Source organism: Gavialis gangeticus, unplaced genomic scaffold (assembly GCF_001723915.1).
Source record: "Gavialis gangeticus isolate Ggan-Ray unplaced genomic scaffold, GavGan_comp1, whole genome shotgun sequence".
NCBI classification, from domain to species: Eukaryota; Metazoa; Chordata; order Crocodylia; family Gavialidae; genus Gavialis; species Gavialis gangeticus.
The window spans coordinates 6,830,460-6,855,203 of NW_017728995.1; the positions used below are offsets into that span (position 1 = coordinate 6,830,460).

The 24,744-nt window shown below is 40.7% G+C and overlaps 1 protein-coding gene across 6 annotated transcripts in view; it reads right to left on the reverse strand.

Moving 5' to 3' along the window:
- VEPH1 (ventricular zone expressed PH domain containing 1) overlaps positions 1 to 24,744 on the reverse strand; it is a 248,560-nt gene that overhangs the window by 109,404 nt on the left and 114,412 nt on the right. For 2 of the 6 annotated variants that reach the window (XM_019503194.1, XM_019503193.1), the window contains exons 10-11: positions 17,292 to 17,431; positions 3,982 to 4,116 (exon numbers count right to left, since the gene is read on the reverse strand). In XM_019503194.1, coding sequence (XP_019358739.1) covers positions 3,982 to 4,116; positions 17,292 to 17,431 — 275 coding nt within the window. Of the gene's footprint in view, positions 1 to 3,981; positions 4,117 to 10,167; positions 10,207 to 10,599; positions 10,905 to 12,555; positions 12,945 to 17,291; positions 17,432 to 24,744 lie in introns of those variants that run through there. The other 4 variants (XM_019503200.1, XM_019503197.1, XM_019503195.1 and 1 more) reach the window with 4 other exon arrangements.

A 24,744-nucleotide genomic window follows, 5' to 3' on the forward strand; every position in this document is an offset into this window, starting at 1 on the left:
CCCCCTGGCATGACAAGGAACAATGGACACAAATTATTAGAGAGTAGGTTTAGATTAGACATCCGCAAGAACTACTTCACAGTTAGGGCGGCTAGGAGCTGGAACCAACTTCCTAGGGAAGTGGTGCTGGCTCCTACCCTGGGGATCTTTAAGAAGAGGCTTGATGACTACCTGGCTGGACTCATTTGAGTCCAGTCTTTTCTCCTGCCCAGGCGGGGTGGTTGGACTTGAAGATCTACAAGGTCCCTTCTGACCCTACTTCTATGATTCTATGAAGCCCATCACAATCACTATTAAAAAAGTAAGAAAGCTATGGTGTTTGAAGATGATTTAGGGTAGGATTTTTAAAGAACGTCAGTTAAATAAATTGGACTTTTTTGACTATATAACCTAGGTGCTTTGAAAAATCTGATCCTTATACAATATTGCCTATTACCTAACAGACACTCATGACGATCCCCCCTGGTAGTGTAACATCAGCTCAGTAATGTCATTATACTGTAAAACTAATAAGGCACAAATGCTGACCATATCCATATAACATCCAGCAGTATAGATGTGTCTTTAGTGCATATAGGGAGAAGTTTCTACAGAAGTTTCTGAGGGCATGAAGCCTGCCAAGGTTCAAGGAGATAGGTGCAGGGGCTTCGGGAAACTGCACCTCAAAGTCTTGAAAATAAAAAACTCATGTCAAGTGTATGCGTTAAGCCACAGCGGGGTCAGAACTGCAGGCTTGCTAGCCCCTTCTGAGGGCATGAAGCCTGCCAAGTTTCAAGGAGACAGGTGCAGGTGTTAGGGGGAAACTACACCTCAAGCTGCGGACAAGCAAAACTCATGACCTGGGTGATGCTGTGTGTATTAATGCGCAGCAGGGTGAAAGCTGCAGGCATGCTAGCCACTGCTGAGGCCATAAAGCCTGCCAGCTTTCAAGGAGAGAGGTGCAGGGGCTTCTGGGTTCTGGGGCCCTGCACCTCTGGCTGCTGACAGGCAAAACTTGTGACATGGGTGCTTGTTGGACTGTGTCTGTCTTGGGACACAGGGCAGTGAAAACTGCAGGCCTGCTAGGCCCTGCTGCGGCCACGAAACCTGCCAGCTGTCAAGGAGATCGATGCAGGGGGAGTCTGGGTTCTGGGGCCCTGCACCTCTAGCTGCTGACAGGCAAAACTCATGACATGGGTGGGTAATACTGTGTGTGTGTTAAGGTGCGCCCTCACTCAACTGACACCAAGGCAGAAAGCAGGGCAGTTCAACCAATGCTGCCTTTTATTCAATTTTTCCATCCCTCCCCCAGAGCACCAGGATTGGAAGAGACCTCAGGAAAGGATGACAGTCACTGGCCACCTACAGTCAATAATGAGAGCACTCCTTCCCCACTACCCCGTCCCTCTCCTTACTTTAGTTTCTGTTTCCTTTCAGGCAAGCCCAGCTTGAGCTTCGAAACTCAAAAAATTTTGAAAATTTTGAAACGTTTTGACTTGCCTAGTTTCGTTTGAGCCTGTTTCGAAGATCTCTGTTTCATTTCAATTGAGCTTGAAACGAGTCGAAACAGCGCCGAAACGAAACTGCTGACAAAATTTCACACATCCCTATTATCTAGCTATAGTAAGCAACACTATCTTTAAGTTTCAGAGGCTGATTCCAACAAAAAAAAACCCTATTTTCAAACCTGTGGTAATTTTACTAAACCTTTTTTCAGACACATGTTCTAGGCTTAGTCTCTGTTTGAAAAAGACTAGTTCAAGAAGCTTAACAATTTAGTTCATCCAATATTAGAGGTGATATAAAAAAGTAGTTCAAGAAAAAAATAGATATTTGTTGCTGTTTTGTTTTCATGCATGAATTCTGATTAATGCCCCAAATCCCAGAAACAATAAAAATCACCCTTTAAACTTACAGAAGTTAAGAATGAAGCACATGAAAATTATCTTTTTCATAAAATCTAAGTCTGTGTATAAGTATGTGAGTTTCCAAATAAGTATCAAGAAGTCTATAATGGCAGCTATTCTGATTTAAATCTTGAAACTATGTAAATAGGAAACAAACCCACAGGTATTATCCACAATTTTCATTCACCTCACATGAAGCTTGTGTGAGAGATTAGGGAAAAAGGCTGGAGATCTTTTAAAGTACACAACAATAGAATGCTAATTCACCGGCTATAAAAATCAGAAATATATTTTTTCAGAAGTACATTTCAACTCCCTATAAGTTGAACTTTATATATAAAAGATCCCAAGAATTTGAACAAACCATAAACTCCCAGATCAACAAGATACCTATCAAGAACTTTGCAAAGTAATGAAGAAAGACACCTAATAGAAACCAGAACAACACAGCAATGAGGGAAGGTGAAACTCAATGCCATTAAAGAAACAGGGTTTTTTCAATGCACACACATCAACAGAGCAAAAGAACAAAAAAAACAAAAAAAAAGAGATGCTACCAATGATCCCAAACAAATGTTTCCCTAGTGTGGAAACTAGGGCTGTGCGAAGCTTCGGTCCCTGATTCCGAATTCAAATAATCAGAGGACCTTTTAATTTCTCTGAATCGAATCAGAACCTTCCAAATCGATTCGGAGAGATTCAGCAATTTGGACATAGACACAGCTTTAAATGTTTTTTCTACATACCTCTAGGTAGCAGGCAGCTCATGAATGCTGCAATGCTGGGGCACGTGGAGTGTCCCACAGAAGTGTTGGGGGGTCCCCCGCGTGCTTGACAGCAGACCCGGAATTGGACCAGAAGCACTTCCAGTCCACTTTCTGGTCTGCTGGGGAGAGTGCAGGCCCCCCGCATTCCCCCAGCTCGGCAACTGGTGCCTCCTAGGTCTAGAGGAGCACCCGGGGTCTCTCGGTTTCTGATCACCAAGCCAGTAGGGCACGGGGTGGGGGGCACCCTGCGTGCTTCCTGGCAGACCCAGAAGTGGATCAGAAGTACTCCTGGTCCACTTCCAGGTTCGCCACTGAGCATGTAGGGGGGCCCCCTCATTCCTGTGGGATGCTCCATCTGCCACAGTGTTGCAGCATTCACGAGCTGCACTGACACCTCGAGGTATGTAGAAAAAGCATTTAAAGCTGTGTCTACATCCGAATCAGCATTGAATCTTCAGATTCAGAATCAACTAATCGAATCACTGTCCCCGATTTGGGTTAAATCTGAATCCAAATCCAATAGGGCCCGCTTCACACAGCCCTGGTGGACACACTCTTAAATAGAAAGCTTGAAAGTCAATGAGAATTTTTCTAAGGCACAAAAAGGCTCTTTTTAAAATCCAATCTATTATTCATGTACTACTTCCCTCCCAATTATCAATGACAGATTTTCTTTTCCCCCACATGCAAACATGTATTATCTTTTTGGCAAGATAGCAATTGTTTACATGGAAAAATAATATTAAAATTAATGCATTTTAATTTATTTTTTTTTGCTTCAGAAAACCAAGAGGAGATGACAGCTGGACTTGACTATCCTGCACCAACATAAGCCAATATAAAAATTTTCTTTGATTTCCTTGGAAGCAGATTTGGGCCCAATAAAGAGGGTTCCATTTAGTGCATTTGTTAAAACATTGTGTGTGACAGAAAAAAATAATGACATACGAACAAATTATACTGCATTAAATTGTGGGGGGGAGACATATTCAACATCAGCTGATCTGTAATAATGGTTCTGTATCTCTGCTATTCTGCATTAAGTGGAAGCTTAATTAGGATCATCTAGCAGCTGTTTCATTCAGGGGTAAAAACTACCCTGGCTGAGCTTCTACTTTCCAAGTTATAGGAGCAGACAAACAGTTACCATGGCTCAGGTGATGCATGACAAGTCCTCTTCTCCTCAGCACTTTTTAAATTGCTGTAATTTGTTCATTTGTCCACACCCAACATTTTGTTTTTCATTAATTAAATATAGCAAAGATCTGTGGATATCTAATCTCCAGGTAAGTGTAAAGCACTTTTTTCCCTAGAGAGAAAATGCTTACCTTTTGGTGTGGAAACGTAGACTGAATCATTGTATTTTCAAAACTGTGTGTACCTTTCAGCTGTGTTTTTTCCCACAGGGCTTTAAGAACTTGTACAGGGTTACTCTGTATGGACAAAGGCTCTGGAAACAAGCTCTGTGGAAAAAATTAAATGGGTATTTCAAATATTTTTAATTAAGTGATTTAAATATCCTCTTGTTCATATTTCAACATACTACAACTAGGCAAAAACTTTTATCCTCTTATTTAACAACATAGAAACACTGACATATTTTAAACAAAAATTATCTTTGGTTAAAACTGATTCATATCTACACAAAGTAGATAAATCAGGGAAACTAAATATATCCTATCTGTTCCATTTGCTGTTATTTATTATACAATGAAAACATTTCAGAAAAGCAAAAGACTTAATATGACTTAACAGGCACTTCATTCATTAAATCTTATATATAATTTAGTAGTAGTAGTACGTATGCATGTGTGTGCATGTATCTAAACATGTATGAATGTGTGCACATGTATATGCACACACTAGCACTAACTTATGTATAAACTAATTAATACACACACATACATCATGTAACACTAGTATATAATTTTACTAATACTAGCTTATATAGGTTAGTAGTACATGTTTTGCTGCATGCCTTTTTATTGCAAACAATCTAGGAGGTATAATTTGAAGATCACATGCAAGGAGCAAATTAATTTACTTAAGGACAGATTATACAACCCTTACTCATCATGTTGATGAGTGCCATTCATGTGATTAGTCCCACTGAAGACAATGGGACTACATACAAAGAGAAATGATTATACAGCACATGTTCATAAAAGTTTTTTACTTATAACAAGACATTTCATTTTTTAACATTCACAAAACAAGTCTGAAATAGCACCAGGCAAAGCAGGACATGGAGGGAAAGCAGGATTAAGTCCTTTATTTTGTAAATTACACTAAAAAAAATTTTTTTTTAATTTTTTGAAGTTGTCAGTATTACCCATTTCTGTCCTGATGAAAAAAAATAGCATGTGATCATGTAGTCAAATGTGTGTGTGTGTGCATGTGCGCGCCTATACATACACACACACACACACACACACACACACACACACGGGGTCTGTCATAGTATTTCTATGGGAAACTTTAACTCTGGTTTCTCCTAATTTTTGCTTGACTTTGTGACCTTAAGAATGAGTAAAGATCCAGCCTTTCAAAAAACAATTTGTGTATGAAGTTTCCCAGGTTTTGTAATAAAAGCTACTTGGAAAAAAAAAACCCAAACCAAAATGGATTTAATTGTGTGGCATCATACTGCCACACACATTGTTCATCAGCAGGGCTTGATCTTTTAGATGCTCCATATAGACCTCTGCTACTTGGACTAATAGAGTAACTGATAGCAGTATTAGGTTCTCATCCTGTATGTGGAACAGCATAGGGTGGATCTAGAATTTTCAAAAGGGGCGTGCACATGATGCATCATCACATATACAACAACACATATTTTTTTCCACTAGAAATTTTACTAAAAATACACTAGAAGCTTTACTAATATGCTAGGGGGCTAGAGCTTCGATACTCAGTTTAAGATGGAAGCGAAAACAAATATAATTTCATTGGAATGAGTTAAAAACAGTTTGCAGGACTGTGAAACAGGAGCTTCATTACCAGGAGCAGCTAACAGACAGTACGGCTGTGTGAAATTTCACCCAGCGTTTCATTTCGAAGTTGTTTCAGTGCATTTTGAGCTTGAAATAGCGAAATCAAAATGAAACAAAAGTCTTTGAAATGAAACAAAACAAGGGAACTCAACATGTTTAGAAAGTTTCAAAACATCTTGAATTTCAAAGCCAGGCTTACTCCTGTCATTCAGTAGGCAGGTTGGGAGCTCACCCACACCCCCAGGAGGGATGCAGGGGCTGTGCCAGAGTCCTCCCAGGGGTGAAGGCCCCCAATCTGCCTCTCAGATAACAGACTGTCGCTGGGTTCAACCCACACCCAGCACCCCAGGCAGCAGCACCCGGCTCCTATCTCCCAGCAGGCAGAGTGGGGGCATGCACTCCCAGGAGAACTCTGGCACAGCCCCTGCAGGCCTTCCTGGGGTGCCAGTGGGCTTCTGATCTGCCTGTAGGCTGACACGAGCCACGTGTTGCCACCTGGGGCCAGTGGGGCCGGGGCTGATCAACTCATGTGGAGATTTGCCGCCCCGATCCCAGGGCAGGGGAGGATCCCCACACGACCTGATCTGCCTGGAGTCTGAACCCACCTTGAGCCGGCTCCCATATGGGGCCAGGGCAGATTAGCTTGTGTGGGGCGTGCGGGCAAGCCCCCGATCTGCCTGCCTGCTGCATTTTATGTTTCCCCATAATAACTTATGGGCAAAACATCAAAACAGTGTCAAAACAGCAAAACACTTTTAATGAAATGAAATGGAAGAGTGTTTTTGAAACAAAACACTGTTCCATTGAATCGTCAAAATGGAAGTAGAATCAGAATGGTGCTGTTTCGCGCAGCCCTAGACAGCGGAATTACAGAATGATTGATGGAACATCAAGACCATTAAAAGGAAAAGAGGATGGTTAACACCTGTGGAATGAAGCCATTAGAAGGGATCAGGTAGCTTGTAATGACTACAAATACAGGTACGCCTCACTTAATGTCATCCAGGTTAACATCGTTTCATTATTACGTCGCTGATCTATTAGAGAACATACTCATTCAAAGTCGCGCAATGTTTGGTTATAATGTTGTTTGGTTGCTGCTTGCTAGTAGGTAACTAATGTGATGTAACTGGATTTGCTTAACATTGTTTCACTTAAAGTTGCATTTTTTAAGAATATAACTACAACATTAAGCAAGGAGTAGCTGTACCGCTGTCATTCCCAGAAGCTGATTTTAAAGAGGGGTGTAAGTGCACCAGTGCACCCCCTCTAACCCCCAGATCCATCCCAGCACTAGGGACCAACACTAGAGTGAAATGAGACATTCACTTTTCCCTTGGTATTCACAGGTATTTGCTTTCACAGGTATTTGCTTTCATCAGAGTAACAGTGAAACTTAGGAATGCTGGTTCATCCAGACTTGAGAAGTTTAAGAAAGGTGTGGTCATCTCCATGCCCAGCAAGTCCTAGTCTCCTCTAGATGTCCTATCCTCCCTGTCTCTTTGCAAAGCTAGTCCCAGTTCATCCCTTTCTGGCTCTTCATCCTATCTGTTTTCCCCAACCACCCTCTGGTCAATTCACACCCACTTCTATTTCCCCTCTCTGTGCTCCCTGTCCAATCACAGAGCCTCTTTTCTGTCCCCGGTATCCCTGTCCAAGTCTTATTGTTCAGCCAGTCCCAGATTTCAATTCCTATCTTGGCTCCCTGTTAGACTTGCTTCCTCTTTCCCTCTGTTAGACTGATATTCTTGCCCTGCCAGTCTCAGTGTCTCCACTGGCTCTTCATTCAAACTTAGTTTTCTCCTCACCCACAGACTTTTAATCTTACCAACATTTCCTGCCCCATCTCTTTATTCTGTGTCTTCACTCAGCCATTTCCATTGCCCCCTTTTCTCCTTTTCCCCGCCACACTCCTTATGACTCCTAGTTCTTGCCTCCATGTCTTTGGTTCTTAGTTCCTGCCTCCTTCTCCTAATTCCCAGTTCAATTTCCTTCCCATCATATTAGCCCCCAGTTCCAGTCTCTCCTTCCCTCATCCCAATATAATCCATCTCCACACCATCTTGACCATGTTGCATTCAGGTCACATAGGTTCCTCCTCTTCTGTTGCCCAGGCCTGGCATTGTGGGGGTCACTGAGAAAAGCTTCCTGCTTCCAGTTCTTATGTCTGGCTCTACTCCATCCCTCAGCAACCCAGAACTGCAACTGCAAAGAAAGTCCTGCTTGGGCCATTGCTGAAGCCTACCCAGGGGAAATGGTATCTTCGAGGAATGTCACTGTGAATATCGAACAAGACTCGGCTGAGCATGTCCCACCTATGATTTTTATAAGTTTATAACTTAGCCATATGTGTTGGCTTTTAACAGGACTAGTAAAAAACACATTCTCCCTTGATGCAACCATGATCTTCCTGACAAATCGCTAGTCATACTTGAAAACTAGAACTCACTTTGATCCTCTTCAAAAATGGATTTGAATGTGGCCTTCTTCCATGGATCTCTAGAGTATTTAACACCCTTGCAGCAGTAAGACACTGACCACTCTTGTCCCCCGCTGGCAGGTTATGCTACTATGCTTTGCGGTTGTATGATAGAGTTGATTGTGTAGTTTTAGTAACAAAACTAGACAAGGCTTTGTATAGGATGGGTTGGATAGCATGGTCCTGCCTCACACAGGAGCCTGGACTAGATGACCTCCAGAGTTTCCTTCCAGCCCTACTTTTCTATGATTTTATGATTAAGGTCTTACATTTTGAGAAAATGCCCATAAATCATCTATTGTTCTAACTTCATTTCCTAATAATTATTTATTTGGAAGAAAATTCTCCTCTCAGCCTTACATAATAGATGGTAATGCAAATATTGTGCTCTCCTGAAAGCACAAAACCCCAGGGGTTAAAATAACAATAAATAAATATAATACTCTGCATTTTCACAACTTTCACCCATGGATTTCAAAATATGTTAAAACCTTAGGATTGTATTCATTAAAACTTTACAGTAAATTATAATGCAGAAGGAAGTCAAGATATGTCATAGAGATAGAAGAACAAAATTCTTTCCTTGTAGGCTATAAAGAGAGTATATAACAAATGGCAAAAAAAATAGCATTTATTCAAAAAAATGAGGTAACTCATATGGAATTCTTTAGAAGTTGTATGCTAGTCTTTTCTGAATATGGGCTTTTATAGTTAATAAAGAACTAAATTAAATACTAATATACTGTAAATCTATTTCATGCCAAATTCCTATCTTGTGCAAGTCCACTAACTTTAGTGAGGTTATAGTATGGCTGAATTTAGCACGATATTTAATTTTAATAATAGCTATATATACCATTTGTAAAAGCTTTATAATTTCAAGCAAATGAAAAGTGTAAATTATTTAAGGCAAATACTGACATAGCAAGTTTAACACTGAATGCAACACAATAAAAGCCCATGTTTTTTCAGAGAAAGGTGTACAAATTGCAGTGTGTTTATAGAGGGACAAAAAATCAAATTTTATTGGCTCAGCCCCTCACAACTGATGCTAAATGCAGTTTGTTTTTTGACTCTGTACCAGAATCCGATTCCAGATGTTTAATAACAATGTTTACTAAAATAACTTCAAAAGCACTAGAAGGACAAAGCTACAAGAACCCAGATTTTAACCAATACTCAGAACAGAAACAAAACTACAAAAAACATAGTTTGTTTTTTTTAAAAGGAAATAAGTTCCTAGGAAAATAATGGCCAGATGATGGAGTGCTAAGTACAGGGAAATGTGGACTTGCACAACCCTGGGTATAAAAATGAGGAGAGAGAGATGAAGGACAGTACAGAAGAACGGAAAAATTGTACAAAGAAACAACTTAGTTTCTGGTGAGATGTCAAATTTGCAAAGCTTACTATCCCAGTTCAATAGAAGCCAGAAAATATCAGGCCTAAAGTCAACATAATCTGGATGAAAGGGTTAAAGTGAGTGGCTTTTAAAAACAAAGGTATTTATCAAGCAAATGCAAAGCATGGCACATGAAATCTGAAATTAGTGATGAAATTCTCCATACAAACATTCAACCACACAGCAGAAACGGGACATGCCTAACAATATTTTTGTTCATGTACAGCAGGATAGTATACATGTTGAATTGGACTGCATAAAATTAAGAAAACCCTGCTATTGTAGGTTTCCTTTGTTTCTGCTCTTCCTTCTCTACTCCTTTATGTGCCTTTATTTACATCTTTTCTCCATATGTTTCCCTCTGTCTGATTTTTCCATCATGCATCATTTTATTGAGATTATTTCTCCCTGAGACCATCCTTTCATCTTTTCTTTTTCATCAAAGCACTTTTTTTTTCAAATTCATCCTTTCTCTTCAGAGCTGTTGGTTGTAGCCATGTTGGTCTAAGGCAAGGTTCTTAGGGTAATGTGATATCTTTTATTAGACCAACTAAATAGTTTAAAAAAGTTCTTTGCAAGCTTTTGGGCACAGACACCCTTAGTCAGGCATAGGGAGACTCTGCTGTTGTTATGTGTTCTCCAAGGTAGAAAAGAAGCTGATTTAAATCAAGCATGTCTGTGAAAATGCAAATGAGTAGAAGTTAGGAAGACAATGGGTAGAGATGGAGGGGGGAGGAGGAAAAGGTGTAAAAGAATGCAAGTGGTCAGTTGGAGGCAGGTTACCTGAGGTATCAGATGTCAGGCAGGCTGTAATGGGTCATAAATCCAAATGTGCCATTAATGTCATAAACATGTCATAAATCCAAATATGCTTCACAACTTCAGAAAAACTTAGAAATCATCTCTTTCACATAACCTACTCCAATAAAAATCAGCTCAAGAAGGAAATCAACACATGCTACAACAATTTAAGAGAGAAATCTGAATATCTTCCCAACATTATATAGTGATTATACCAAAATTTGTTACAACATCCATCCAACACAAAAAGAAGAAATGGAAGCAATTACTACAGGAACAATTCTTCCAGCCACAAAACAACCATCAGAAAAACAACATGAATACCTTACAACATTCCAACTTCATGCTTGATGAAACAGAAGGAACAAATCAACCCTCAAATATTATCAATCTCGCTATGTACACTCTTATCAAGGTTGAAAAACCTGTCCTCTCCATAGGCCTTAATTTCTGTCCAGAAAAATACCCAAATAAGACACTCCAGTGTGGAGAACTACAAGAATTTTTCTGACGCCTCCATCTGAAAGAATATTTCCACAACCAAAACGAATCCACTTTCAACATGACTTCATCCTGTGACAACATTGATGAAAATATTAATGCCAAAAAATAAAAACCCCCGTAGATTGGACACCTTAGAGTGGACAAAATTCAAACTTCAACCTATTGACTGCTTCAGAGAGAGAACAAACAATGAAATAATCAACAACAAACACCACCACAACAACCTCTCCCTTTCAGAGAAGGACCATAGAATCTCTAAGATCCAACCACCAAATAGTAATATAACCAGCAGATAAAAGCCAAGTTATAGTTATCCTTAACCATGAAGACTACATAAAAGAAGCCAACAGGCAACTCTCTGACACCACCTACTATGAAAAACTGAAGGAAGACCCAACTCCTTTTTTCACCTCAAAACTCAAACTCACCATCACATCATTTCCATCTGAACTTCAAGAAAAACTTCAGACCCTGATCCCTCTACTACCCAATCCAGGGACATTTTACATACTCCCTAAAATCCACAAACAAGAGAACCCCTGCAGACCTGTAATTTCCAACCATGGAACCCTAACTGAAGAAATATCAGGTTTCATCAAATCCATCCTAAGACCTCTTGTCACCCAAAGACTGAATTTTATCCAAGACACAACAGATTTTCTGTAAAAACTCAAAAACATAAACCATCTTCCCAATATACAAGAAACCCATGCACCAACATACGTATCTACACAAAACCAACACCCACCCTAAACACACCAAAAAAGCTGTAAGTTACAGCCAAGCTCTCTGATACCATTGAATTTGCACTGAGGAGAATACCCATGATTGTCACCTCACAAATCTCAAAAGGGCTTTCACCCAGCAAGGACACTCCTCCAGAGAGATGGATCACACCTTTGAAAGAACCACCCAGATACCATGTGAAGAATTCCTGCAGTACAAAAAGAAAATCCCCATGAAACACACACCTTTAGTTATGACATACGATCCCTCCCTGTAATCTATATGGAAAATCCTTAAACAATTGCAACCCATACTAGAAGAAGAACTAATCCTTGAATACATCTTTCCAGAACCACCCATCCTAGTCTTTAAACAAGCACCAAACCTCGCTAACCTCATCACCAGAAGCAAACTTCCTACAACCCAAACCACACCCAATGGATTCATACCATCCCAAGACAAGAAATGTAAAACCTGCCAACACATCTCCACCAGTCGCACAATAACTACACCCCACAACAGAACTTTCACCATTCCTGGATCTTACATCTACACCTCCATAAATGTAATATATCTCATCCAGTGCACCAAATGCCCTGACCTGATGGAAAATATGTAGGAGAAACCAAACAACTGCATACCAGAATGAATGCACACCAAAAATTCATCAAAGACAAAAATATCCAATTACCTGTGGGTGCACACTTCCCACAAGAAAATCACTCCCTCTCTGATCTTGGAGTTCTAATCCTCAAACGGAATTTACAAAACACCTTTCAGAGACAAGCCTACAAACTTCGCTTCATAAATCTACTGGATACAAAAAATCATGAACTTAATATAAACACTGGATATATGACACATAACAATCTGCCTGACTTCTGATACCCCAGGTAACTTGCCTCCAACTGATCACTTGAATTCCTTCACACTTTTCCTTTCCCCACCTTCCCTCCTATCTCAACCTATTGTCTTCCTAACTTCCACTCATTTGCATTTTCACAGACATGCTTGTTACAAATTAGCTTGTTGTCTACCTTGGAGAACACATAACAACAGCAGAGTCTTTCTATGTCTGATGAAAGGTGTTTGTGCCCGAAAGCTTGCAAATAACTTTTTTCCTTTCTCTTCAGATTCCCCTTTCTTTTCACTTTGGTATTGTCTTATTTCCTATTTCTTCTGTTATCCTGCCTCCTTGTTCCTTTTTTTCCTTCTCTTTTTCCTGGGATTCCATCCTTGCCCCCAAATTCTCCTTATGCCAAATTTCTCTCCACTACTCAGCCTGTCTTCCCATCCCTTACCTGCCTTCACTAATGTACCAAACTTCGGACAAGCATCAGAACAAACCTCTCCTCTCCTCCTCCTGAGATTGGCACTATCCAGCTGGAACAAGCAGATTTGCTCTTACTCAGTGTGTTAAATGCTCCTAAATCTTTCTAGAGATTGTGCACTAAAACCTCAGTCCAGCAAGTCATATAAAGCATCTGCTTCTCTCTTAAGCATCCTAGTAGTCCTATTATCTTTGGTAAGACTACTTACTAGGGTTGTGTGAAGCTTTGGGTGCTCATTCTCATTCAATTCGGAGGAGATTCGGCAGCTGAATCTCTGAATCCAAATTGAATCAGGAGACCAATAAAAAGGTCTGAATTGATTTGAAGCTCTATGAATCAATTTGGAAAAGATTTGGAGAGCTTCAGAGATTCGGGCAGCCCCCACTTGCCACCACAGGGAGCTGGACCCGGACTCTGTGCTGGTAAGAAGGGGGGGGATGGACAGGAGACCATGGGAGGACCCCTGCTAGGCCACATCCCCTGCCTGCTCCCCCAGCTCCCCTGAGCATCCCCTAATCCCTACCTGCTCCCCTAGCCCTGTCAATGGCTGTCCTGCCCAGCCCCAGCATCCTGCCACTCACTGGCTGCTGCCAGGTGTGGGGGGCAGTGATTCCCATTGCCCCTTACTGCCCCGTGCTGCTTTGGGGGCTTCACCACGAGCCCCTATCCCATGCCCACTCTCCCAGCCCCCACCCCCATGGCTGCCCTGCCTGGCCCCAGCTCCCAGTTCTTTAAAAAAAAAAAGCCCCGCCCTCACCAGCTGCTGTGGTGCTGACAGGGCTTCTGGGGGCTCATGGCAGAGCCTCCCACACAGTGTGCAGCAGTGGGGGGAAACAGGGATTGTCCCCCACCTGGCAGGAGCTGGTGAGTGTGGGCCTTTTTGTAAAGTGCCAGGATGCTGGTGCTGGGGGAAGCAGCTATTGACGGGGCTGGGAGAGCGGGCAGGGGATGGGGCCTGTTTGATTTGGAGATTCAATCAAATCAAATCACTGTCCCCCATATTGGCCAAATCCGAATCCGAAGTGAATACTAGCCACTTGGCACAGGCCTACTACTTACATGCTTAAAATGAAGCATATATTTAAGGGCTGTGCTGAAGTAGATCCCATTCAGAACCGTCAGTTAGATGCAGACAGTAATCTCTATGCAAGATTAAGTAAAAGTGTGATAAATGCCAGGTAAGGTTATGATCCTGTGAGGTGCCAAGAATCTTCTGAGAACTTCTATTGCTCAGAAGTGGCAGCTGATGACCAGGATAATTGCATGGGAAAGTCACAGGGAGCTGTGAGAGATGAGACAGATTGGTGAGAAACCAGATAGGAAAAAAAGGTGTTCTCTCTCTCTCTCTCCTATTATTCCCCCATCCTGTTTGGAAAAAAGATCTGATCACTTCATAACATAAAACAGGGAGGCAGGAATAGTATTTATCGCTGTGTGACCCTTTGCCTGTTCTCCCCCACTTCAGTTTAGTGCTACCTAATCATTTCCCTTCTTCTACTTCCCCTCCCAACATACACCATATATTCAGCTTCTCTTACAGTCACTAACTGACATCTATCTCCTCTACACTCATTTCTATTAACCCATGCCTCATCCTCCTTGTAAGGTCCCAAGCTGGTCATCTCTCTCAAGCTGAACCTCAACAGTTCATAAGCACCTGTCCCCACCCTGCCACACACACACTCCCTCCGCCTCAGGTTGAAAACTTCCCTTCCTACTGCCTAACTTCCTTATGGTGCAGAACCACTCACTTTGCTCTGAGCCCTTTCCAGTCTGACACCCTTAAAGTCAGAAAAGGCATGCATCTCTGCAGGCTCCGAACCCATCCCCATGTTCAGAATTCTTTCCTCCTTGTCTCCAACAACCACCAGCTAAGAATGCAAATCCTAATTAGAGCCACCTCTCCCACAGGCAAAGTGGTTTGGAGAAGCAGGGAGGGGCCAGCTGGGAGCCTGAGGTTATGTGAGGTTAAAATAGCTTCAAAATGACAAAGCCTTTAAGAGTATTTTGTGGCAGTGGGAGCGCTGAACTTTACAGTACAGCAGGTAACATAAACAGTGAGATATTAGTGGAGGAATTTTGTCCCATTACTTTCCTAGTTGTTCCAGCACATATAATCTTTCAGGATTAGGTTCAAAAGATGAATGTGCTCAGCTTCAGAAGGAGCAGCTGTCAGTGCTGAAACTGGATTGATGGTTTCAGGTAGGGCTTACCTGGCTGGTGGGATCCTGATCTGTTCCCTAATTCATCTACTTGAAATGAAAGTTAAATAAAATTGTTTTAACCCCCAACTTATGCTTTTTTCTTTTTTTGTGTACTAATTTCTAGGAAATTATACATGTCAGGATAACTTGACTGAATAAATTAACTAATCATTAAGAGTATAATTCACCATATATTTTTGGATTGTCAAATGTTAAAAATTAGCCAAGATCACATTAGTCTAATATCAGAAATATCCTCTATGTCCACTTGCAGAAGATGGATACAGTGATTTAACAAATCTCCATCACTAAGTGCTCAAATTGAAATATCACAGTACACTCTGCATGATCACCAGGGATCCAGGTTTTCTGTTTGCCATGGAAAAAAACAGTAAAATGAGGATTTTCTCATTTTAAGGAGAAAAGTGAGGATTTTCTCATTTAAAGGAAGCCCCACAGGGGCCTCTGTGGCCAAGGGGATGAGACCCAGAATGGGCGGGCAGAGCAGGGCAGGGCAGGGAGGCTCAATGCCACTGCCAGGAGCCCCATGCCATGAGGACAAGGTGCCCCTGCCCTCCCAGCAGCAGCAGGGGCGGTAGCGTGGAGTTGTAGTCTCTGTTGCTGCTGGGTGGGTAGGGGGTGCCTCGCCATGGCAGTGAGGGGCTCCTGGTGGTGGCACCATGCTTCTCCACTCTGCTTTCCCACACCAGGTCTCTCCCACTGGGATGCAGAGGCCCCTGAGAGGAGGACAGCATGGCAGGGAGCCCCATACCCATAGCCACCAGCCCGTATCTGTCCCCCGTCCATGGGCTTCGCTCCAGCTATACCACCCCTGGGGGAGGGGGAGCCAGACTCTGAACTCCGCTCAGGCCACAGCAGCTACCACCTCCCACAGGTGACAGATGGAGCTTGGGTGCTGCTGGAGGGGGCAGAGGGCTACAGACCTGGGTCTATAGCCCTGGCAGCTGGAGACCCCCTCCAGCAGGGCTGGGGGGTGGGGCACTGTTGGGTGAGGAGTGAGGGGCACCAACAGGGCTAGGAGGGGCTGAGGGTAGGGAGTGAGGAGCAGCAGCAAGGCTGGGGGGCTGTGGGTTGGGAGTGAAGGATACTGGCAAAACCAGGGGGGCTGTGGGTTGGGAGTGAGAGGCACTGGCAGGGCCAAAGAACTGTGGCTTGGGAGTGAGGGACACTGTCATGGGCAGGACACTGGCATATCAGGGCTGCTCAGGGCCACAAAGCAGTGCAGGGGGGACAGCTGCAGCTGGACCCATATTCTGCTGAGTGAAGGGGGCAAGGGGAGCTCTTAATTTCTATGATAAAAAAGCTGAACTCAACCACCAAAATTTACAGGTATTTAGAATTTTTTTTATTATAGTGATTAAGGCACTGGTAGGCTTAAATTGCTTTAAAATTGTAAATATAGCAAAACATTGTGCTCATCTGTATATAGTGCCAATTCATTTTAATTATAGAAAAATGCAGATTTGCGGGGGTTTAAACAGAGAATTTGCAATTTTTTTATCAGAGAAAACCAAGATCCCTGATTATCACTGACTCTACATAGTTTGAGAAGCTGAATAAGCTAGTAACAATCACATTTCATCTTGAACTATGAATTCAGGATTTTTGATAGCATTCAACATATTTTATATTAGAAAGTTCCATGTAATTTGGTCCTTTGTTCAGAGAGACACATAAAATAACAATTAAAATACCATTTGATGGATAAGAATTGAACAAAACCTACAAACCTTACTCAGTCAAACTCTCATAGGGCAAAAAGCTAAATACCTTGACAACTACAAAAGCTGGTGAACTTGATTCTGCTCTGTTTTTTGTTTTTCTTTTTTTGTCCATGAGCCTTGTTTTTACCGGAAGTCTTGCCTAAATAAAGACTAGGTGATTTGACCCAGGGTTCATACTTAATTTCGTACCGGCTGTGTAACTTTGTTATGTTCAATAGAAAGTTTATAATCTGTTGTACAAAATGAGGTCAGTCTATTGCAAAGTACCTGGAACTGGTATGTTTAAGACTACCTATGTTCTGAAAAATCAGAAAGGGAAACTCAAAGAACACTTATAGTAGCTGCTATGTGCATTAAACAGATCTAAACGGATTATCAGTAAGACATTGATTTTTCAAGTATAAAGTTTTACTTTATAGAGGTGTCACCACTTATTTGTATTACACACACCTGCTGAAAGAGAAACATGATATGGATCCATAGCTGAGGCTGTCGGCTGATGAGGGTAAAACTGGATTTACTGTATAGGCAGTAATGACCCTTCAGGGGGCAGCTGAAGAACAACTTTGCTACACAACTTCTAACAGTATCTAGAAATAAATATACATAATGTTAAAATCAACTACTTAAAAAGTCTATCTATCTGATATTACTTTATATTTAAACATATAATGCTAGAGGATATGTGGTACCAGTATTTCTATATCTGAAACAGTCTGGTTATATCCCCATTTTCCAGGTGTGTATGATTCTCAAACTGCATTAAAATCAGCCCTATTCAGTGGGCCAGCCCAAAGCATGTGCCACTTAAGTTGACTATAAGTCATATTAAATGGTATGCAGGCCTTGTGCTGGTCCTCTGCATAGAGCTACATCGTACCCACTGTACAACAAGAATATTCATCATTGCTTTGCACATGACCACATGAGGTGTGATGCAGTGTAGAAACAAGTCTTTAACATGTACCATCTTTATTTTTGGAAGAATGTTCTGAAGCTCTTAGTTTATATTTACAGTCTTGATGACAAAAATGGACAGATATTGTTAGAATTGTTCACAATTCTCGTTTAAAATGAACAATTTGTTGAAAAACCATCATGTTTGAAAACAACCACTTATGTCCTTCAGTTTATGCACTCCTCACTCAGGAAAAATGTATTTCGACAAGAGTTATGCCAGAGCAAGGGCTGCAGGAGTTAGCCCTTTTTTAGCAAAGGGTGACCTGTTTGTACCTGTTACTCAAACTTGCTTTGCAATGGATTCATTGAGAGCCTCAAAAGAATTAAGTTTCTTTCTAAGTTAAATGTGCACATAACTTGTTCTTTATCTGATAGCACTTAACATGGTTTGGTCATCATAAAAAGTATATCAACTATTACACACCCCCTCCAATAAGATACAAAAACAACTGGGAAAAAACATTCCAACACCAGAAAAAGTGAGTGACATGAAGTATTTAAAAAATGTGACTAGTTCTGGATTCACTTAAAGTGAAGTCCACCCAAGGATACTGTTCCTACAAACAAAGACAAGCATGGGGCAGTGGAGACTATTTTTCTTTCTGCAGTTTCTATGTAGTTTCCCCATAAATATTATAAATATTTATTTTGCATTAACAGGAAAAGATGAACTTAGCCCTTAAGAAATCTGCACAATATCAGTAAGATACATAGTATGTATGTGATCTATAGCAATGAACATAATAGTTTTGCAACAACTTGCCCAGAACTTAGCAAAGCAGATATTGCCTAATGCCAGTAATTAAGAATTGATTCAAACTTCCTTTAAGACAATGAAATCCAAATCGTAGCAAAGATGGATCTGCAACAAAACTGCATATGGGGTGGAAAATAAATTCCTGGCAGAGAGTGTTATATTTTACCTCTCATTCTGCAAAACTGCTTCAAATGACAACAGGACTAGCTTAGGAGTTTAAAACTAATTGTTGCTTCTAAAAGTAGAAATATAATATGAATCAGAAGCCTCTACATCAACTTCTAGCTCACTTAGTGCCAACCAAAACAAAGGTTCAGGTTTAGATTAGTGACTCTACAAACACCTCTGTATTAAATGGATTCTTAGAAGCTGACACTAAGAAAATGCAGAATAAGACAAAGTGAAGATGAGCAACTTTAAGGACTGTGGCCAGGGACAGATGTGCTATCAGAGGCATTCCATGTGCCTTTGAAGTATTCCAGATAGAGCGTACAGATATGCATAGCCAAAAACTTGTGTCAGCTATGGTCAAAGTACTTAAAAAATGACTCTCAAAATGAGGAACATGTTTGCAGCACTTCCTTTTGCTCCATTCCCTCTTCTCATGGGTGGGAGAGCAGGGTGGACAGCCAATGAGAGTTCTCCTGTGAGCTCAGCTGTTCTTGGGAACCTCTGCAGACTGAAGGATGAGAGAGGCAAGCAGAGATTTGTACTCCCCAGACCCCTGGTTGGAAGAGCTCAAGAAAAGACATGATGATTTGAGGTATAGCTTAACTGCAGAGTTCACTCAGCAGACTGACATTCTCCTGTGAAATTTGCTAGATTTGCCTGGTCTGAGCTGTCACATTGCAACATACTAAGCACATCTACATGTGACACTGCATTGCCATAGCAATGCACTACAGTGATGTAGCATCCATGGGTGTCTACACTTGACCAGCAGCTACAGTACTTTGTCATAGCAGCATGCTCCTCCCTTATAGCATGCCATTATGCTGAAGCAGCTGCTAAAAATAACCATGCACCATGCGCATGGCATAGTATGACTGGTTACTGCACCATGCTTTAGTACTTCCAAAAGGAAATACTAAAGCACGGTGCAGTAATAATGCCGCTGTAGAGCAACATATAGTCACGCCTACTGTGTAACCCATGACTGTATCCAGGCTGCTGCTATGCTTCTGAAAGGCATTAGGACATTTGGTACCATATCACATAAGCTGGTCTGTTCAATGATTCTTTTCCCAGAAATTGTGTGGGAACTTGCCTGTGTGGGAAACAACTGGCCCATGGGGGAATTGTAGAAACAAATTGATTTAGTCTCAAGTGGTTCAGTCTTACTCCACAATGTAAAGTTTGTAAGTCACCAGTCAGGTTATTATTAGAAACACTTAGAGTTAAGCCCAGATTTCCAGAGATCAGTAGGACAGTTAGCTCCAATGTCATGTATCACTACATTTGGCTGAGAGGTTTCTGTGTGCAGATAGGAGTCAGGTGTATGGCAATACCTGAGTAAGAGCCCGAGTTAACTCTGTAGAGCAGAAAAGCATATAATTCTGAATTGTGTAGCCAGGAGCATAGACATTTAAAGGGAGTCCTTGACTTACAATGTTCCTTGACTTACAACATTTTGCACTTACAACTTTCATAAACCGACACCGTTTCAACTTTCTGACGTCAGGGTCGACTTTACTCCACTTGATCTGACACAGCGCTACACCAGCGAACAAGTTCACCGTGTCACTCATCTCCCTGGAGAACATCTGTCCAAACTTCCTTGGACAAAGCAGACAAGACTCCAGGCAAACCTGCAGCCAAGACTCCTGAGAAGACTCCAGCCAAGAACCCTTCAAAAAGTCCAACCAAGAGCCCTTCAAAAAGTCTAGCAAAGTCACCTCAAAGAAATCCTTCCAAGTCAATATGAATGCTATTTACAATATAAATACATTAATGTAGCCATATTATTAATCTATAATTGACTGAGTACAAAATCCTGGGTTATTTTGGGTGAAACTAGGGTATCAAGCCTTGATTCAGGAACCAATCCTCATTTATAACATGGTTTCCTACAGGAAAATTGGTTCCCAGTTACAACGTTTCAACTTAAGATGCAGTTTTCAGGAACCAGTTATGTCATAAATCCAAGGACTGCCTGTATGTAATATTACTGGTGTTTGGTATAGTAGACTGAAAAGCTGAGTGGCTATCAATTATATCACATTCATGTTAATAATCCATTAACAAATTAGAGAGTACGCTAAGAAGTATGGAGTATATTTCTGGGAAGAAGAATTAAATTACATGGAAATGATTTTGTTTCAAATCAGAAGGAAATAGTACAGTAGGAGATGTGGTAATAATTTAGCATCATGGGATATTTACAGAGTCAGTGGAAAAATATAAATAACTGATGAATCACCAAGCCAACAAGAAAAGATATCTAATGTACAAATGGAGAGCATGAACTAATTCTCACAGAAGTGAGAAGGAAAGTTCTTCATTGACATAAGTGGGACTGATCCTACATCAGTCTGTTAAAAATAAGTTAATCAAAGCTGTATTAAGGCATACTTTTAAAAACCCAGTCAAGAATATTATTAACATTATATGTCTTTGAAGGCCTCACACTTCTAGCAAAGTAATACCCCCAATTTATTTTTTACAAGGAACCATTTTTTAATTTAATTATTGAATAGTTAGACAACAGGGGAGAGTTATATATTGGAGTTATGCATCTTAGTTGGGCATAACTTTAATCACAGAAGTTAATTTATAAGTTAGTGGGACTACTTGCATGAGAAGTTACATAGTAAAGAATGAGAAATGCCATAATCTAGAAAAGAAAAATTCAAATATCAATAGAGTTTCTCAAATTTATTTTTTAACCATTTTCTACTTCCCTAGTTTCCTTGGCTTATTTCATTTCTTCTGTTTTGATTAAGAATGAGAATGGAGCAATAAAATATATTTGTGGAAAAAGAAAAAGGGAAAAGGGATATTTTAAAGTAGTCTTCCTACCCTTCATCTTGGTTTCAAGCATTAACAACTTTGCAGCCTTGCTAGCTATTATGTGGCACCATAAAACAGGCAGATAAATTTCACTTCCCATACATGCATCTGAAATTACGCTGGATAAAATATTGCTATAATGGTATCCAGAATGGCAAACTCAGCTCTAAGTGCAATAAACAGGGTCCAGAAAATCTGAGTGGCAAAACCAGGTTAGAAAGAATATGGATCTATTTTAATTTATAAACCACCCCCATCCCTGTTGCCACTACACTGAAAAGTCTGTCAATGCTCTACTTTGTAGAAAGACACAGTAACAGAATGTCCTTGTTCCATGGCCTTACCTACAGAAGCAGAACTATTTCTTCGATTTCTGTGCATAATGATTACCCACAATAAAAGAAGACCTACGCACGGTCAGCGGAGAAGAGCAGGGCCCACTAGTGGTGAAGATAGAGAGACTATGGAGAAAAACTGGGCTCCATACTCAAAGACACAGATAGAGATCTACTCCAGCTATTTTATTGCTGTTGCTGCTGCCCTTGTTCATGTTGATTTATTTGGATTCCCTTTGAGGAATATCCTTACTCATGACACCTGTATTTGTTCCTTTGTTTACAAACCAGTTTCCTTCCTGACCCTTCTTAAGGAAAACAGGACCTTTCTCAGTTCCTTAGTCACTCTTCACTAGTTATCAGAAACATTAGAAAACATCAACTTCCTCTCAAAGATGGACTCATCTTTTACATCACAGTCCCTTTCTCTGCACACTGACCACTCTGGTCTTGATACTAATTCTTTCCTATCCCCAGTCTTACCAGCTGTTCTGGCCTATAAAACACTATATTCTAGCCAGAAGGAAGAAGGAGACCTGACCTGATTCATTCAACCCACCTCCCAGCAGTCAACCCCTGTTTACCTCCCAGGATAGCAATAAGCCCATTCAGAAAATAAGTCATCGGCTAGGTGAAATCTACCAGGAGGAGCAATGCATTTTCCATGCTTCAACTAAAATTTCCCATTATGAAACAGAAAAGAGCACCTAATTTGCAGTATTTCCAGTATTATCGCACACCTACTCAGGCAGCAAACACAAGTGTATTGGTATCACTATATCCTGCAGAGCTGAGGAATCCATCAACATCTGATGACAAAATTCATGCATGACAAAACCCACTTTGTATATTAGCACTTCCATTTTAGGAATGAACTTTGGATTTAAATCAGCTGTAAATAAGATGCCAACTCATATTTTTGGGCATAGCAAAAACATAGATGTTCTCTGGAAACATTGGCCTGAATCTATGCAACTTTGTGGTCATGGTGAATTAGAAGAGGCCCATGTGTTCTAAATCAATGCTAAGCTTATGGCATGCTGAAATTTATCAAAAGGGTGCAGAGGCAAACACTGCAGGGGAGCAGTGATCTTTACCATCTATTCTGTCATATGGTAATCATTATCTCTCAGAACAGCATAAAACATAATAACAACCAGATTTAGGTCCAGAGCACTTCACTTGAGTTTTGTGTGCGTGCGTGCGTGTGTGTGTGTGTGTGTGTGTGTTTTGGTTTTGTTTCGGTTTGGGTTTTTTTGGTCATAAATACTCTAAAACTTGTGCTGTTTATATTTTATTCCATAGAGCAACTAAGAATCAGAAATGACTTCTAACTGGCACAGCACATGCAGAACGTTCTAATGTGTTCCAATTTTTCACTGAATTGCATTGGATTGCCAAACTGATTTTGATGATCACAGTAACCAGCCTGATACCTTAGAACTCCCCAAACTCTGTCCATAAAAAAATGCTTACCTCAGGCCAGAGATTGAAGATTGTGAAATAGCCTCTCTACACATGCTCTGTCAAATGCATTCTTTCTGAGCAGTCACCTGACATACAAATTGCTGGTAACGATTAGGTTGTGGGTATTAGTGTTGGTACTATTATGCCAATTATTTGAAACAGCAGTTGAGTTAGAAAGAAAACAGGAGCCTCTCTTTAAACAGAAAATTACAATGATGTATCAAGGAGATGTTAAAAGCAACAAAGTTAATGAAAGAAAGGAAAGAATAAAAGGCGGTTTGGAATGTATTGTACCTGATACCAGTCAGTCCTAGTCAGTTAGCATACAGACTGACGGATCCTGATCTAAGCTGCAATGCCTATGAAATAAAAAGGTAGAGCAAGGTGAGCAGTGATGGCATAAACAGGGAGTCAGAATGCAGAGAATCAGATAAAGTGGCTACAAAGCAACCTGGAAAATAGGTTTACAATACAGTTTCTGCTCTAAGTTGGTTTGCTCTAGTCCTCAATAAGTTTGGGCCGCTAGGCTGTGCTGCCCAGTGATAATAATTTGCAGTGCTGCAGCAATTTTAGCACTTTCAGAGTGCTTTACTAAATTTGTTATTACTCTTTTTTTCCAGACAGGAAAAATAAGACATAAATTTGGAATGTAAGTGACCTTTCAGAGGTCAAACAGTAGGGTCAGTGAGAAAACTGTGAATAGGACATTGGAGCCATAACTATGAATTCTCTGTTTTAAATCACTAGATGCTGAAGTAACTGAGGTGACTGGGAATTTTCACTAACATAAATTTAAACTTAATAAAGGATCAGAGGAGTAACCAGGAAATTATAGATCTTTGAGTCTGAGCTTTGTGGTAAGCAAGATCCTTAAAATTATGGTAAGACATAACATCACAAAAGATTTGGCAAAATATAAGCTGATGAAAACTATTTTCCTTGTTTCAAAAAGGCTAAGCCACATGACAAGTATAGGGAAAATTTTAAAGGAAATATTCAGAGCGTAAGAGAGAATGAACTGATGAACATAATATACAGAAATGTCTAAAAGGAATTTAAGGCATGGTAGAAATGTAAGCATGCATAGACAGGTCCAATTTCAATAAGAAAGAAATCAAATACTCAACCCATATTTAAAACAAACCCAAATGAAATATTTTTTGTGGTTTCAGATGATTTCCCTCTGATCCCTTTTTGTCACCATATCAAAATGAAGTGCTTAGCTCAGCTTTTACTATCTTGCCCTTAATCATTTTTTCAACATAGCAGGAATTTGACCATCATCTTAGACCCTCTTAGATACACTAGCCACCCAGGCAGTTTCATCCCTTCTCCTATTGTACCATCGATAGAGCACAATTTGCTGTGAAATCTG